At 42.8% G+C, this 16,949-nt stretch overlaps 1 protein-coding gene across 1 annotated transcript in view; it reads left to right on the top strand.

The window, feature by feature from the left end:
* ADGRL3 (adhesion G protein-coupled receptor L3) overlaps positions 1-16,949 on the top strand; it is a 514,733-nt gene that overhangs the window by 484,667 nt on the left and 13,117 nt on the right. Inside the window, exons 24-25 of the mRNA XM_074866987.1 lie at positions 1,914-2,039; positions 4,638-4,734. Coding sequence (XP_074723088.1) covers positions 1,914-2,039; positions 4,638-4,734 — 223 coding nt within the window. The remainder of the gene's footprint in view (positions 1-1,913; positions 2,040-4,637; positions 4,735-16,949) is intronic.

The following is a 16,949-nucleotide window of genomic DNA, read 5'->3' as shown; positions in this document are numbered from 1 at the left end:
ACATGGATACATCTGGGTCCCAGTTTCTCAGTGTAACCAGTGGCTTTTAGTGAAATGGCTTACTGGGTAAAGTCAGGGCCATGCTGAGGTCTGTTCTCCATTGAGAGCCCTGAGCTTGCTCCTGTGTTACCCACATTTTCCTGTACAGGAAAGGGAGATCTGACCTATGAAAGCAAGCAAAATTCATTGTAGCAAGTGAGTTCTGCAAGTGATACCTCTGGAAGGATCTGCAGAGCTGTGCAAAATGTCATTCTTGAAACCAAACGAAGACTTCTGGGGTTCAGAGTTTTTTGTCCTTGTCATTTCATCTCAAATTTGTGCATCTTAAAAAGCTTAAAAGCTTTGTTGAGATGCAACTGCCTGCTGATGATCCCAAAACTTTCAGCCAGAAAATTTCCAGGCAAGATGATAAGAATGTAGGAAGCATCACTATCGCTATATTAAACCGGCAGGTGCCTCTTTGACGAGGAGTTTGAATTTCTGGACCAGTCTCACTGGTCCATCATCTTTCCTCCAATGCACCTTGCAAAGGGTCAGTCCCTAGCCCAGCATCCTGGAGTGGTACCACAGCCTCCTTGGCTATCAGGGTGCTCACTCGGCATGGAAGAACCATTCTCTTTTTCTGTTTCAAGCCAGTCTACACCCTTAAACCATCACTGATGACTGTGGGATCGCTCCTGATTTACAGCTGCATAGAGGGAAGGAGAATGCAGCTAGTACCTTGCTGTGGGGTGGATGCATCTCTCTGACCCAAGAGCTGAGGGAGGAATTAATTGAGAGAAGGAAAAAAAAATAATCCTTTCCTATCTATCATGGGCTAGAAAATCAGCAAAAAGATGCAGAGAGGCAAGCAGTGGGTGGCTAATTAAAGCAATTGAATTATTTTCTCTCAGCAAAGGATTGATTAGGCACTCGGGCATATTGGGCACTCATGGTATTGTGTTTGTCTCAAGCACTTAAGGAAGAACCTAATGAAAAAGTTGTAATTTGCTATTCAAACAGTTGTTTCACAGAGTTTTGAAATGCTCGTAGATAGTCTGGCAATATTTCACAGCTAACTGCATGCTCCAAGGAATCTCAACTGGTGTTTTGGACATGCATGGGTATTTTGGGGCTTTTGTTTGTCAGTGGGCAACATGACTTGCTTTTGGCTTTTCAGTACAGTCTCCTCATTTTCAGACTTGTCCCATCTGGTTTCTGGGTATTGCTGCCTATAAAAAGTAACACCTGAAGCTCAGTCAAAGCTCAGATCCTGCCCTGGCACAAGTCAGTGTAATTTCCCAGAAGCAAAGGAGGTGGCAGGGCTTTACTCCAGGCAAGAAGATGTCTCAGTTTGATTGTGATGCCCATTTAAAACATGACTGGCTTGCACAGTGCTGTGGGAAAGCAGGCTCCGGCCACCCCTGTGCACTGGGAATTAATCTCTAGGGCTGCTGGCTTCCTTTAGTTTCAATTTGACTGCAGGAAATAATTAAAAAAATAATAAAAATCTATAGCTCTTATATGTTTCTTCTGGAATTTTTCTTCTTAGTCCCCTGCCAGAAGCAATAACTTCTAGTACCTTGATAAGCCAGTATGCTAGTTTATATAAAATCTATGAGGATATTAATTTTCAGTCATAAATAGTGTATCTGTAGTTTCTCCCATGCTCCTTTGATGTGCCTCAGAGAAAGCTACAACCGACTGTTGTCAACGAGCAGCTTTGCTGCATAAAAGCAGTCCCTTACACCATTGTAAACAGTGAGCTCACATATTGAGAGCTGCAAGGTGTAACAGGCTTCTTCCTTGCGTACTGCAACAGCTGTTGTTTTAATGAACCACTGAGGGTAAATCAGGGACTCTGTTGAAAATCGGAAGGTGGTGGGTTGGAGGAGGAGCTACCGCTAACTCACTTCTGCTCTTTCCTTGGCTAGGTACGTAAAGAGTATGGGAAATGCTTGCGTACACATTGCTGTAGTGGGAAAAGTACAGAGAGCTCTATCGGCTCAGGAAAAACCTCGGGGTCACGGACACCTGGAAGATATTCCACAGGCTCACAGGTAACCTGCGTTTCTTGTTCATGTCGCAATGCTTTGCACCACCATGCCAATACCCTTTGCAGCTATGCTGGGAGGGAGGCTCCTCTTAGCAACAAAGGAGCTGCTCTAGGGCTATCCCCAGTGCACCCACAGAGATTTCCCTCTCTCCCAGAATTCAACACAGTGGCTTCCCTTGGGATGTGATGGCAATTAGTGCCTCTCCAAGACCCTTCAAATAATTGTGATGAGAATAAAAAGTCCAAATTTGCCTTCTAGAGGCAGGTGGGTGGTCATCACTTGAGCTGTCCTGCCCACTCTCCATGGGAATCAGGAACTGGGAGTATTTTGTTAGCTATGCTACACTGCAGTACATCCTTTAATCACAAGCTAAAGGTTGTTGTCACAGCTATTGCCATGTACAGGAATGATGCTGTAACAACCAAGTGGGGTTTTTTGCTAAAAAAAGACTACAAGGGTCTTGCAATAGCCTTCACAGTGGAAGAGCTCACTTTCTGGCATTCAGTGTTTTGAACAATTCCTTGCCTCGCTCAGTTTATAGATCTCTTAGGAGAATCCATTGGGGTCAGATTATCTCACTAAATTACTGGATTTGTTATGTTTTGGTCACCTGAAAATTCAGGTTTTGTGTAATTTGTGCACTTAGTAATTTTGAAGCTAACTTATAAGTACAGATGCAGATTTATGGACAAACAGTTCGTATAAAATGAAGAAGCTTACTTCTTAATCAATAGAAACCAAACAAATTTATTCAGTATTACTAATGGAAGTAATTATACATGACAGTTCCACTATTAAATTATGAAAGACATGCAGCGAGTACCAGTTTATAACCTTCCAGGAAAACCTAATTTGCAATTTGTGTCTTGGAGCAAATTATCATTTATTTTCAACGGTTTTCAAGATGTCATCCAAGAGCTCCACTTTGACATTTACATAGGTCTGGATGTTATGCAGGACAAATAACAGCAATAGAATATGGAGCCTCTCTCCAGTAGGCCATCAAATCCCACAGTAATCAATAATGTCCAAAACTCACTATATCCAGCCACATTTAGGTGGCTGATTTGAAAGCCTTTGGTTTTATATAATTTAACTACTGGGTAGGTGCCCTCCTCTCCGAGAAGAGTTGACTTTAATGGGCCCTCTTGGCAGTCTCAGCACAAGAAAACACACCCTTTTGAGGGTGAATTGAGTCTCCTGGAAGCAGTCCCCTCATGGCAGGCAAGGTTTGAGGTACCAAGGAAGATTATTTTGCCTGCAGAAGCTTGTCCTTGGAAGGATGGAAGCACCTGAGATCCATTGTAGGCAGGAGAAACCTCACACAGGTGATGGAGAGTGGGTGGAGATCAGTCTGAGTTGTTGAAAGCATCTGATTCCTATCTTTTGAATAGAGAAGTCCACAAGGAGGAAAACTCCTAAGATCCCTTTTTTCTCTGAAAAGCACTTATGAAACAGAATAATTAATCCACAATGGATCATGTCAGAGAAATACAATAGATTAAATGTCCAGGTGAAAAATAATTGCTGTAAAAGTGCATGGGCCTCATGTCACATTGTGCTTCCATTTATAGAGGACTAATGCATGATTAGGAGATGCTGTTACTACATAGTTAATGAGTAGACTTAGGAGGCACTTTTCAGCTGTGACCACATGAGTAAGCCCTGGAAGATCTCGCATGGCTAAGATCCCACTGCAGGAAGCACTGCATTTTTAGCAATTAAGAAAGACATGGTGTATCATGGCAGGAACCAGCCTTCCCGATCTCCCACACCACCTCGCGCTACTTTCACGCAGCCCTGGGACATGTCCATCATACTCTGAGAGGTGAGGTGAGGGAGAGTTTCCTCTGGACATCTGGGTTCCCCAGTCATCTTCACATGAAGATTGTGATGGAACCACTCGCAAGATACATATTGACCGATTTTTTATCTTTTGCAACATCTAATTGGGGAAGAGCAAGACAGTGGTGTAAAAGCCACAGAGGTAGATACTCCAAAGCATATTTGAGAAACAAGACAGAAGGCCAACAAATTCGTAGCAGCAGAAGCTATACCACAGATGGCAAACCCATCGCAGTAGGGAACAGAAGTCATTCATTTGTGGGGGATTTTATTCCCCAAGATGGATAGTAGCTATAGAAGACTTCTATTCATTCAGGGATACCAAGACAGAGATGAATTCTTCTGTTACACTTCACAAAAAATAAGACACAGGCTATCTGAGATAGTACAGGAAGCATGTGTGCTCCTGCGTGTAAGTTATTTTTCTGTTGTTTGGTGCTATATTGGTAAATCTGTAGCTTGCACAGGTCTGGGTTTCTCTTGTATACGATTTCTATTGCTTTTTTTTTAATTAAGATGTAAGCAATCCAATTATGCACTCCTTTGAGGTAGGCATTTGTGTTATAAAGTTAGGCAGGCAGGGTCTGGCATACATGAGGTGGGTTATAGCTAAACAGCAACCGCTTGGTTACAGCTGGCTAGAAACAAGTCTCATCCTGAGCTAGACATGCCAATAGCCATCTTTAGTGAGGCAGAAAGAAACCTATCTGCAGCTGCTAAAAATTCATTACCTGCTGTGGTTCAATCCCTCTTCAGAGCCGGATTCGTAGGATGTGGAATGACACAGTTCGAAAGCAGTCCGAGTCTTCCTTTATTACTGGAGATATAAACAGTTCAGCTTCACTCAACAGAGGTAATTATAAACTGTTTTTCATATCTCTAACTCTTGTGATGGTTTTAAGGAGTCTGAAATGCGTTGCCCCTTTTCCCTCTCCCTCTCACCTCGAACAGCACTGGACCCTATTCTCCCACATAAGAAATGTTACAATGATAACTGGGAGGAGGTTTTGTGGTGGTTGTTGCCTTTTTTTCCTTTTTTTTTTCTTTATTTTTACACATGCATTTTCAAGAATTGTCATTTCTGGAGGGGAGTTAGGAAAAGCAAAAGGTAAATGAAATAAAGTTGAAAATAAATCTCCCCTTTCCCTCAGCAAACTGCTAGTGCCGGAAGCTGCTGAGGTGTCAGGCCTCATTGCTGATGGTGAAAATGGGCTGTTACGGCACTGTACAGCCTGTGTTAAGCATCACAGGAGTCCTGATTGGCCTGGGTATGTAGCAAAACTGTCATCTTTATAGGAGCAAAAATGAGCAGCAGAGCATAGACGTAAGAAAAAACTGTGCCTGGAACAAAATTGTCTGCGTTGATGTTAATATACCTAGTTTGAAGAACTGACTGATGTGAACTTTATAGACATCTGTGGAGGAAAGGCTATCAGAGACGTATATGCCAAACAAAATGTGGTGCCTGGCACAGGAGGAAATCTGAACAGCTTTTTTAAAAAGTCTTTTTCAGGGAGTTGCAAGAAAGTGACAGTAAGGGAATACCAGAAAAAGAGCCTCAGAGATAGGTTTCTTTCTCTGCCAGTACAATTACTTTATGGCTTAGCCTTGAGCAACCAGATGCCAAATTCTGTTTTGTGTATCTGCCCAGTTGATGCTGGAATTAAAAGGGGGTAGAACTGGGATTACTGGGCCCAGCTGTTCTCTCATGATGGTGAAAATCAAAAGTATTTCCTGTCCTGATGGTTGGACTGCAAAGCTCAACTGAGAATTGAGTTGGGACTTTGGTTCTTATTCAGTCTTTATTTGACCCAGAATTCCCACTGATTTTAGGGTGTTTTGCCTGAGGATAGGCTTGAAGGATTTTGACTGTGCTGTTAGTAATACTGACTACCAAGTGCTGGGGAACTAGGGGTATACAGTTCAGTTCTCTGAACATTTTAAGTATCACCTAAATCAGTGCAAAGGGGAAGGCAATGTAGTTAACATGGAGATGTACTTTTCTCCCTTAACCCACTCTGGTGGTTTTTGTGCCAGGATATTTTCACTTCGCACTGAATATTCATTAATAAAGAGAGCTATAAGATGCTGTTACTGCAAATGGCTGATTTATCCACATACATTGCCCTCACATATCTCTCTGTCTTTGCATTGAAGACTGGAGAGCTACAGCCAGGCTTCTTTGGGGCAAATTTAGAGGGGGATCGGTTGTCGCACAAAGGCTACAGCAAGAACCACTGTTTCTCTCAGCCATCCATCGTTCTGTCTCGGTGACAAACAAAAATGTGTCATGCATGGAATGTTTGCTCCTTTAGTTAGCACAGAAGTTGACTTGCTTTCCAATGCAGCTGAGGCTACAAAGGGAAATGCTATAGCAAACAGGATCTTCTGGGCTAGTCGGCAAAACCAAGGAATCTCTCCTTTTTCAGTTTAGGCTTTTTTTTCTGTGCAAAGAGGGAGTATGACCATAAATTGGGAAAGCTGTGAAGAGGTTTCAAGTGGGCAATCTTCATCCCAGTGTGGTGAGAGCCTGTTACTAGATGTGCCTGTTATTTAAAGGTCAGTTGGGAAATGAGCTGCCGGGGGAAGCATCTTCAAAGCGGATTTCATTCAGCTATTTTCCTTGTGTAACATCAGATGAGATGAATCACCTGAAGGGCCTGAATCCCTCCACTGACTACAGGAGCAGCCTAATAACTGTTTTGGAAGGGAAGCCATTTAGGTGGGACACTTAAGTGACTTGAATAAGTTGTACTATTATATTAGGGGCATCCTCCCTCTTTTTCACACAGGCAGGCACAATGTTGTTTTTTTAATTTTCTGGTAGACAGAATTATCTGCAAAATGGAGGTTAAAACATTTCTTTGGGAGTTAGCATCTCCAAAACAGCAGGTGGTCAGTTCTGGTAGGAAAATATACCTGACATCAACAGGAATCCCAACTGACAGATTGGGGGATATATATTTCACACTTCATCCTGTTTATTCCAGATGAAAATAAACGTTTGTGGTCTTAGGGCTTTGCATAAAGCATAAGCTGTTTCTTCCATCTCTCCAGAGAGAACTGAAGCCTGAACAGACCAGTGGGGCAATGTGGTTTTCACAGTTCTTGTCTTCGTCTTAATATTTAAATATATATCAAGCTTTAAAGGAGTTGTTTCATTAATATTTTATTTACAAGCATAGAATAAAAGCTCAGAGGAGTCAAGTGTGAGCCTTGAATTGTATGGTTAGTAGCCTTCCCTGCCCAAGGTTGATACAACAGACTCGCATACCTGTTCAGAAGTCTCTCTCCAGCCTAGACATCTTTTGCCTAATATCTGTATTATCCCAAATTAAACATTGCCTTCAGACAGCAGCTGCCTTTCTAAAACAGGGAGAAAATTATCCTTTCTCCCCAGAATCACCCCATTCTCCAGGTCCTGGCCCAACTCCAGTTCTCCATGTCCTGGGCCAGCGCTGAGTTTTCATGTTTCTATCATGGGAGCAGAAAGCAGTGACACATCCTTCAACTGGGGTACTTTCTCATTTAAGCTTTTTTTTCCCAATCACATTCGCAGTGCTTGCAGTCCCCTGCCACTTGATAACATCCCAGGCAAGACTGCTCTAGCTGTTTGTATTCCTGTATGATGACCAGCATCTCTCTATACCATCCCATCCCATCCCCCCTTCTTCCTCCATGAAGCTCCTGGGCATCCGTCTGAAATGTGGTGTCTGTGTTAGTGCATCCCTCCTTTAAACATGTAATTATGTCTTTTTCTGATTTAGCAGATATCACACTGATTATGGCTTTTTTTCTGCTCCAGATCCTCTTTTATCTACTACCCCCCCACCCCCACAAAGTAATTGGCCATAACGTTATTTTTCTTATTCTCATTTACCGTACCGGGAATTTCAGGCATAACCCCAAACTTGCCTGTTGTAATGTGTTCTGTAATGAAAACTATATTTACTCATGACTCCTAAGACATACACGACCATTTCAGATATCTCCTGAGGGTAACGTCTAATTACAAATTAGTCCAAAATGTTTCAGGATTTGTTTCCCCTTGCTGCTTGTTACAGCTTAGTAACGGTGTGGATTTGGGGTTGTTATACCACTGAAATCAGGAGGAAGGGAACAGAAACCAACCATGGATTTCCGCTTCTACCATTGAATGAAGAGCATGCCTGTCCATCCCATGGTCATGGACTCTGTTTCAGGATCCAGGAAATCCCTGTTCCTTGCACTCCCACTCTGCAACCTTGCCCAGTTTTTCCCACCATGAGTCTGGCTGGTTATTTCTGCCATCTATTTCACATCCAGCCTGTGCTCTGCATTTCTTTTCCCAGTGCTGAAAACTTGCAGGGATGTAAAAGCAGTACCAAGCTGATTACCTCATGAGTAGAAAAAACGAGTCTCCCTTTGCCTGTAGGGTGTTTGTAGTAAGTGGTCTTGATACAGACACTTGCATGCAATGCTATAAAACTGGACCAAAGGGGATACATGTAGGATGGACTATTTGCTAAGACTTACTACTTTGAAGACTGAAAAGTAGAATGTATGAAGGGAAAGTAGCAGACAGAGATTTCCTTTGTATTAGGTTCATGAGGAAAAAGCGGAGCAGATGACTGCTTGGTTGTAAAATCAGATTTTTTTAGTACTTGGGCTAAGAAAAGTTTTTAAAAAGAGCTAGAGATTAAAAGCAATTAACAACATTACTGTTACTCCAATTCTGCTGTGCTTGTGCTTTGGTATTCGTAGTTGTGGACCTGTACTGTACACGCAGATGGAGCCAGCAAGGAAAATCAGGATATCTCTCAGCACAGTGCTGATGGCAAGAGGAGTGGATTGTAGGGGACCACTGTAAGCATGAGCACTGCTGGGGGGCTCTGAGGGTGCAGCATGGGTCTGAGCTTTGGGTACATCCAAGTAGCTACCTCAGGAGCACTTGGATAGCTCACACAACCTTGCAAACAAGCAGTCATAGCATGAATCAGCAATGCAACTCCAGCCTATTTTTATCCATGTCTTAGGTGAGACGTAATACAGTAATTACAGTCTCTCTTTGGATATGAGACAACGGGGAGAGAAAAAAAATCATCATGAACTGTATGGTTCTTTGTTACCCTTCAGGTTTTCAAGGGGGGGGGGGGGGGGGGGGATATTTTTTTTTTCCCCAGAGGGAAAATGTAAGTTACCTATTAAAGAAGGGAGTGATCCTTGTTCTGATGAGGCTCAAGAGCAGCAAAGACAAAGAGTTTGTCACTGGATTGAGGCAGTGCTTTGTTACAGGAAAATGCAGTGATGGAGCTATGTATATCCATTCAAGTTAGCAGATAAGGGGAACTATATCTTCATCCGTGGCAAATGCTTGCTGTATCTTAATGGATTTTCCCTTTTTGGAGAAATAAATGGGCTCGGAGTAAAGCCACCAGATTTCTTTGAAAATAGACACTGCTTCAGTAGTCTGTTGTGTTGGGACAAGTGCTCTACTCCCGCTGCAATGCTCTGAGTCTTGGCTTACAAACTAGACAGCAAGTTTAATAGTTTATTCCAATAACAGTCTTGCTAAACAAACAGGGGTATGTGCATCTCTTGCCTTTTGGATATATGCATATATGCTTTATGCCCCCTCACCCCCGAAGCGCTACACACTGTCCCCACCAACCTCATCCACGGAGGTCTCTTGGAGGGGTTTCTTGGTGGCCTACATTGCTGCTCCACTCATCCAAAGGGCAAGAAACATCAGGGAGCTGTAAGAGCAGAGTTGTTTCATGAGGAAGAAGAGCTGGGAGCTGAGCGGGACTCAAGCACAAGCCATGCCCTCACTGTTGGGACATGGTCCCACAGGGACTTAAGCCAGCAGGCAGAGCTGGGTGCTGGGAGCAAGGTCCATCCACAGCTCTGGACAAGGTGAGGGGATGAACCAGGTCCAGGGTCCAACCCAAAGCAGCAGGAGATGTTGGTGAAGACAGGGATGGAAACTCAACTACAGCCCAGGTCCATGGTCCAGTCAGGAGACAGATACGAGGCAAGGACTGGGTGCCCACGGCTGAGCAGGGGGTGTGGGTCCCTGGTGTGTGTCATCGGGTCTGTTCATGAGGGAGCACACCCTTGCCAGCAAATCCTGCCAAACAGTCATCGCAAAACCCTAAGACCCCCAGTATTGGCACACCAGCTACTATTCCTGGTTAGGAAAGCCGTATTCACTCCCTGTTTGTTCCCATGCAAATGGGCTGAAATGGGAAATGGAAACGAGGGTATTGTTTGTCCCTACCCCTTGCTTTTCCTTCCCAAATGCATAAATGTCATTGCATGTCTCAGCTTCTAAGTAGCGCTCCAGAATAAATACTTGATTTCCCTTTGCTTTATTATTTCTCCCCTGCGTTTTTATATCAACCACAAAGACTTAATCTGAAACGTACACAGGAAAAAGGGAAATTATTGCTACTGTTTTCAGAGATAATCAGTTTAATGTCAAATTCATGTGGATTTCTTCATAATGAACAGAACAAATTGAGCTCAAATTCAAACAGTGGGAATCTGAGTCAGAGAGGAAGATTAAAATGAAGAACATTAATATCCTGATTTCTAACCCAACCGAGACCTGATTGTTTCCTAAATGAAATCTCCCATCAAATTCCTCCCACCCACCCAAAAATATAATTAAGCTGTGATTTCCAGGCTGAAATTGTATCTATGCTGTTAACTCAGCAGGGATGACTGTGTGTTGCAGGGAGGGTGGGTGAAGTTTTAAATTATCTTCAGGTGGCCATATTATCCTGCATTTTTAGGAAGCAGTTATTTAGAAAACACAGTAGAAGGTGAAATTCTTCCTTTGGTAGGAGACTGTCACTCCAGAAGACGGGAGCTGCGGGTTAGTGCTGGGGCACTGCAGTGAGTCGGGTTTGGGTCGCTCTCCCCAGATCTTCCCTTTCTGCTCAGAACTGGGGGCTGCCAGATGTGTCTCAGTGCTGTAAGATGAAGGTGCTTTGGTTTAGCTGTCTGCAGGGGTGGGTGGGTGTCATGATCTGGACATAACTTGGCAATACAGCAGTGAAAACAGAGTGGAGTTTGGTGTGATTAAAAGAAGAGACAAGCAGAGGAGGAGAGAAAAAGAAGGAAAAGGAAAGCAAATTAGAAAAAAGGAAAATCAAGTCAAGATTCCCCTAGGGATCTCAAACCCCATCCCCAGTACACATCAAAGAGCGATTGCTTCTCATTGTAGCCCATTTGCAATGCTGACCCTTTGCTGCCAGTGCCTAGGTAAAGCGGAGAGCAGGTGGAAATTTGGACCATGAAAGCACTACTGTTGTCATGCGTCAGTCTTTCTCAAGATGCTCATTCACTCCTTGATGGATTGATGTGACCGGTGTGACAGTCAGATTTCTGCTGAATTTATGTTGCATATAAAACAAATAGCAAGCAGCCAAGCTCTGGGAGAGGTGGAACCACCCCTACTCATCTTGATAAGATATTCAGAGGGCGCCATCAGCTGATCTATCACAGTCTGTCTAAACCCTTCTTACCTGCTCTGAGTAACACCTGTGGCTCTTCTTGTGACTTGAATATATTAGAGAATAAATACTTTCTCTGTTTTCTTTCCATTTATTTTCTTTTTACAGTTGGCAGCAAACAGTGCCCCAGTTTGTCCTGCGAAGTCAGTCAGTTTTCATATCCTGTCTTTCAGAGAGATGGTTTTATGGTGTGGAGATTTTTTCATTTTAAATTAGCAGGTTGTGTCTGTACAAACACGCAAGTTGGCAGGCAGAGTTAGTGATGACCACTGCAATTTTTAAGCATGTTTTCAAGTTTTCCAGATCACTTGTTCTTCTTTTATTCTGTTCCTGTTGTGATACTGGGGTACAGTTTCAGAGCAGCAGACTCCCACGATGTCTAAGGTGCCTGCAGTTGCTTTCCTTGTTCGTGAATGCATCTGCAGATGCCTAGAGGGAACTCACCGAAATATTCCTGGGTATAAAAATACTTTGCATTCTTCTTTTTTTTTTTTGAGCACTAAACAGTTCAAAAATAATTGGACTAGAGAAAAGTGTTTGTCTTGTTGTGGTTTAACCTCGGATGAAATTAATCCTATCCCGGCTGAAACCAGGACACTCCTGCAGACAGTTTGCTCTTCTGAGTACCATCACTGCATGACTGGGGATGTGGTGTGAACCAAGAGGTGTGTCTATTTAAATCTGAGATCCCACTGGAGATGCTTTAAATGCTTTGTGCTCTGTTTTCAGTGATGCTCAGGGTTTTCTGGAGGTAAACGGAGAGGACTTCTCAAAGTTGAGCCCGGGATGGCCCTGGTAGGGGCATGTCCTAGTTTGGGCTGGGATAGAGTTAATTTTCTTCCTAGTAGCTGGTACAGTGCTGTGTTTTGGATTTAGTGTGAGAATAATGTTGATAACACACTGATGTTTTAGTTGTTGCTAAGTAGCATTTATCCTAAATTAAGGATTGCTCAGTTTCCCATGCTCTGCCAGCGAGCAGATACACAAGAAGCTGGGAAGGAGCATGGCAAGGAGAGCTGACCCGAACTAGCCAAAGGGATATTCCATACCATAGAATGTCATGCTCAGCATATAAACTGGGGGGAGTTGGCGAGGAGGGGTGGATCATTGCTTGGGCATTGGTCAGCAGGTGATGAGCAACTGCATTGTGAATCACTTGTCTTTTCTTGAGTTTTATTTCTCTCTCTTTTTATTATATTCCTTTTCATTACAGTTATAATTATTATTATATTCTACTTTATTTTAGTTATTAAACTGTTCTTATCTCAACACAAGTTTTACTTTTATTTCTGATTGTCCTCCCCATCCCACTGGGAGGGAGGAGGAGTGAGTGAGCGGCTGCGTGGTGCTTAGTTGCTGGCTGGAGTTAAGTCACGACAGGGCAGCAGCCTCTGTGACCATTCAGAGACTATCATCTGCTGATAGGTAAATCTCATTTCTTCATCATCATTGCTTTAAATCTAAGACAAGGCACTTATCTCCAAAACCTATCCTTTTTGCAGAGTGCTGAGAGGAGTTGGTGCTTAACACTGTCCTTGCTTACCGTTGCTGAGTCAGCAGGGGCAAGGTGCTGCATGAACCTGAAGGATGCAGCGATCCTTGCCCTCAAGCATCTGCCTTCCCACTGGCTAGCAAAGCCCTCAGTCCTGGGAAATTCAGTCTTTGTTTCAAGGGATTCATCAGTCTTGGAGCCTGGAGTCCTGTAGTTTAGCCAGAAATGGTAACAGCAATGCCACTCTCCTCCCGCCGCTGGAGTATGATTAGAAGTTCAGTTTCTATTCCTTTTTGGTCCAGGCTGCCACTTGAGAAGGGAGTAATGGTTTTCAGAGGTGCATAAGTGTCCCCTGGCTGTTTGGTGGAAATCAAGGATGAAGAAGCAAGGTGAGAGTCCCTGGCAGTATCTCTGCTAATCCAGAGTGAGCCTGCGGACTGTTTTGTAGCATCTTGTCCAGACACAGTTTCTTGAGTCCTGCAGCTTCTGCTCTTCCCTAGGGAGCAGAAGGTGTTCAAGAGTGTTTGCTGTCCCAGCACCACGGATGCTTGTAGTAGTGCTCACAACACCATGGAGAACCTGCAAAAGAAATTGCATGGTTGATTTTATATCAGGACTTTGAAATTTCCATTCTACCCAGTGTAGGAGGCTATTCCTTTATCTCCCCATCTCACCACCACTGGTATTTTCCTGATGAAGCTCTTGGTTTCATACCTCGTGCCTTTCTGCTTCTTCTGTTCCCTCTTGTAATCCTTACAGACTACACACATCCTCCCCTGACGCCATGAATACTACTGCCTGGGGCCCGTCACCCCAGAGGGCGTATTTGGAAGGGATCTGGAGGGAGTAGTCCAGATGCAGTTGCACCAAATCAGCTGGGAGGGATAGCTGTTTGCAAGCCATAAATCTCTGCAACCCTGTTAAGCAACTGTTGGTTTGGCTAAATGTCAACATCTGGCCTCAAAATGACCCATCCTGATAATCACGTATGAAGTAGAGAGAAATTTCAGGTAGATGACAGCAGAGGAGTATTTTCTGATTGTAAGGGGAACTCAGCATCCTTTTGGACTAGCAAATAACCTCTGCTGTTTTTTTCTTTTTTCTTTTTTTTTTTTTTTTTTTTTTCAATCGGGTATACATTTCATGCCAGGAGAATTATGATTTTCTGCATCGAGGATCAAAACTTATGAAATTTAACACCTATTTCTGCCTACGTGCAAAATGAATCCCACTGTCGATTGTCTTTTGGTTTATTTTGCCTCTCTGCTGCCTTGGACTGAGTTAGCTGAGATTTGTTGCAGTGATTTCAGTGAGTGACGTGACATTCTTCCTTTGGGAGATATTATAAACTGGCTTTGATTTTAGGATTGACAGCCATATAATTGGAAGTTCAGTCATTAGGTGGATCAGATTTAAAGAGGAAAAGTAAGGGCAAGGCAATTTCTGAAATCAGAGCAGGCTTTGGGGAGTATTAGATCCAGCAGAGTATTGCTGCAGAGCAAACTTAATATGATGACTGTGAAGGAGGAAGGAAGAAAGCATGGCTGCTTATATAGATTCCTGTAAGTATGGTCCAATTTCCACCATAGGCAGGTCTCTCTGCACCTCTTGGGTAAGAGCTCAGGTCTAGTGAGAAATAAGCATAAGCAAGAAGGATTGAAGATAATGCATGTTTGTATAGTTGAGGTACAATGACATATAAACCCTTGGAAGGGTTAGTGGTGGTGAAATGTCCCATCCTGGGACAGCATTTCTGCTCCAGGCAGTTGAGAAGGAATCAGTGAGTGGGTAAATATGTATAAATTGATGTAGACAAGCTGTGTGTTTTGAACATGGTCTGCAGATTATAATCCAGCAGAGGTTTGTTATCTGAAATCATTGCAGAAGAAAGGAAGGAAAAAAGGGGCGAAGAAATACTTTCCCTCCCCTGTCTCTGCATAAAAGTACAGGATGTTTCATTTGGCAGAAGATGGCCCAGAGCTTAACAACCTCATTTGCTGAAACTCTATTTCGCTGCAGTCAGTATTAATAGCTTCTCAATGAATAGATTAGATGCTGCAAGTGACAACAAACCTATTTGAGAGAAATTTAATAGGGAGGTTTATTGAAGTTTATTAACTGAATCCTGTTGGCTATTATAAGAACACAGCTCAATAAATCTAAACGTCAGAGCATTTGTTGGAGGAAACCAGGAAAAATGCTGAAAATACCTGTTGTCCTCCAGCAAATATGTGTGATTTCACTTTTCATAATTGCATTCATCGTTGGAATAAATTGCAAGTGAACATGTGGAAGACCAGTATTCTTTAAATACTTGAAAACTCTGCCTGTAACACAGAAAAGGACACTGCTGAATGCTGGTAAGGAAAGTCACAAAGAAGACTAGAGGTTTGACTTCTACTAACCTACTTGGAATGTATTTTCTTTCCCCAAGAGTAAAGTGGAATAAGTAAGTTAATGCTAAGTGCTGTGCAGAACCAGTTAGAATTTACGAACTGAAGCCAGTGCAGAGAGGCTATTTCTGTAACATTTGAGTTAAGGAGATGAGTTGTTCACTATGGTTAGAGTAAGGCTGCATATGCTGTGGGGTTTTTTTATGGACACTTAGGAGAGGTTTCATCTCTAACCATATCGTTGAAGTCCAGGCTAAACCGTGCAGTACCTTCAGGTCCATGTTCTCTCTGCCTGTCACTTGTCTCTTTAGGGTGGTCTGAAGTCAAGTATATGAAGTGTGAGAAGTTGAGGAACTTGATTTATGGTGGCTGTGAATAGCAAGATAAGTTGGGTGCTTCAGGTGGCAGAACGAGCAGGAGTACAGCACCATGCCCTAGCCCTGCAGGAAGGGAGCTGCATGGTTGGCAAAATGGGGGGAAAACAGAAATGTTAAGGTTGGCCAAAAACACAGCAGTACATACTTTTGTTATTGTTTATTTCTTCTGAAAACAAACCCAAAAAAGCCCAAGAAAAACTACATTTTGGGAGTGCTGGGTCAGAGGCAATGAAACATTTTGTTATGACTCAGATGTGATTTTTCTAAGCTATTTATTTTTGTTTCTACTCTAACGAAAAAATTACATCATACAAAAAAGTTAGTCAGCTTTCATACAAACCACTCTTGGAACAAAAAGTGAAAACATTTCATTTGGAAAATACTGACTTTTGTATGGATATTTTTGCAGCATTCAGCTGATTTCCCTAGTTCATCCCGATTAAATTTGTTAACTGGTTTGGTCTCCTTTGTCAGCAAAACTGCACTTCTGGCATGTCTGCTGGGCAGTGGGGGAAACCTCCCCATCCCCAGTGAGTTTCCGCCCTGCTAAAATGCACATAGCAAGGATAGAGCTGATTTTGGCATGCAAAGGTAAAGCTTTTTTGAAGCCAAAGAAAGTACACAAGGGCGTTGTTACCTGTGTGGACAGATGATCCCAGATAAAGCAGTTCTGCTCAGGCTGTTTCAGCTCGGTAGAGCCACGCTGCCTGACACTATTTTTCAGAAGTCTGGAGGAGCGGTTGGATCCATTTCACCTCCTGTTGGGTAGACCATGCAGATGATTCATGTTAACCTAAATGCCTTTCTGTGGCTTTGTCAGCCAGCTACCCACAAGAAATTATTTGAATTTTGTTCCTGAATGATGTAATCTAGAGTCTGGCAATATGTGCTTGTCGTCATCATTTTCATCCTTTGCTTTCAATGAGTGGGTAAATCATACTTGTATTTAATAAGGTGCAGTTTTCCCTTACAGTCGTAACACCAAACTCTTCTAAAAAATTATTTATACATTCAGTGTTGTCCTGCATCAAGGACATCAATTTCTGTCTAGAAAAGGAAGAAAAAGGTGCCATGTGGTTGCATAATGTCATTAAAATATCTACGTTCAATAGGCACACAAAGCAGCTAACTGTAGCTATCTGAATCATCTGTGTGTGGTCACAGTGATGGTAAATGTTGTGAGATTTTAATTTTCTTTGTCCTGGTTGGTTTACCTATCAGATTTCTCAGTTTGCAAGTCAAAAGTGCAACCCTTCAGATCTCCTGAGCACAAGCCATGGCTTCTCATAGCCTTTTAAACCCATTAA

The sequence above is a fragment of the Strix uralensis genome, chromosome 4, assembly GCF_047716275.1.
Source record: "Strix uralensis isolate ZFMK-TIS-50842 chromosome 4, bStrUra1, whole genome shotgun sequence".
Classification (NCBI taxonomy): domain Eukaryota; kingdom Metazoa; phylum Chordata; class Aves; order Strigiformes; family Strigidae; genus Strix; species Strix uralensis.
Note: the sequence above shows the minus strand (reverse complement) of the source record. Positions and strands in the feature narration are given on the sequence as shown.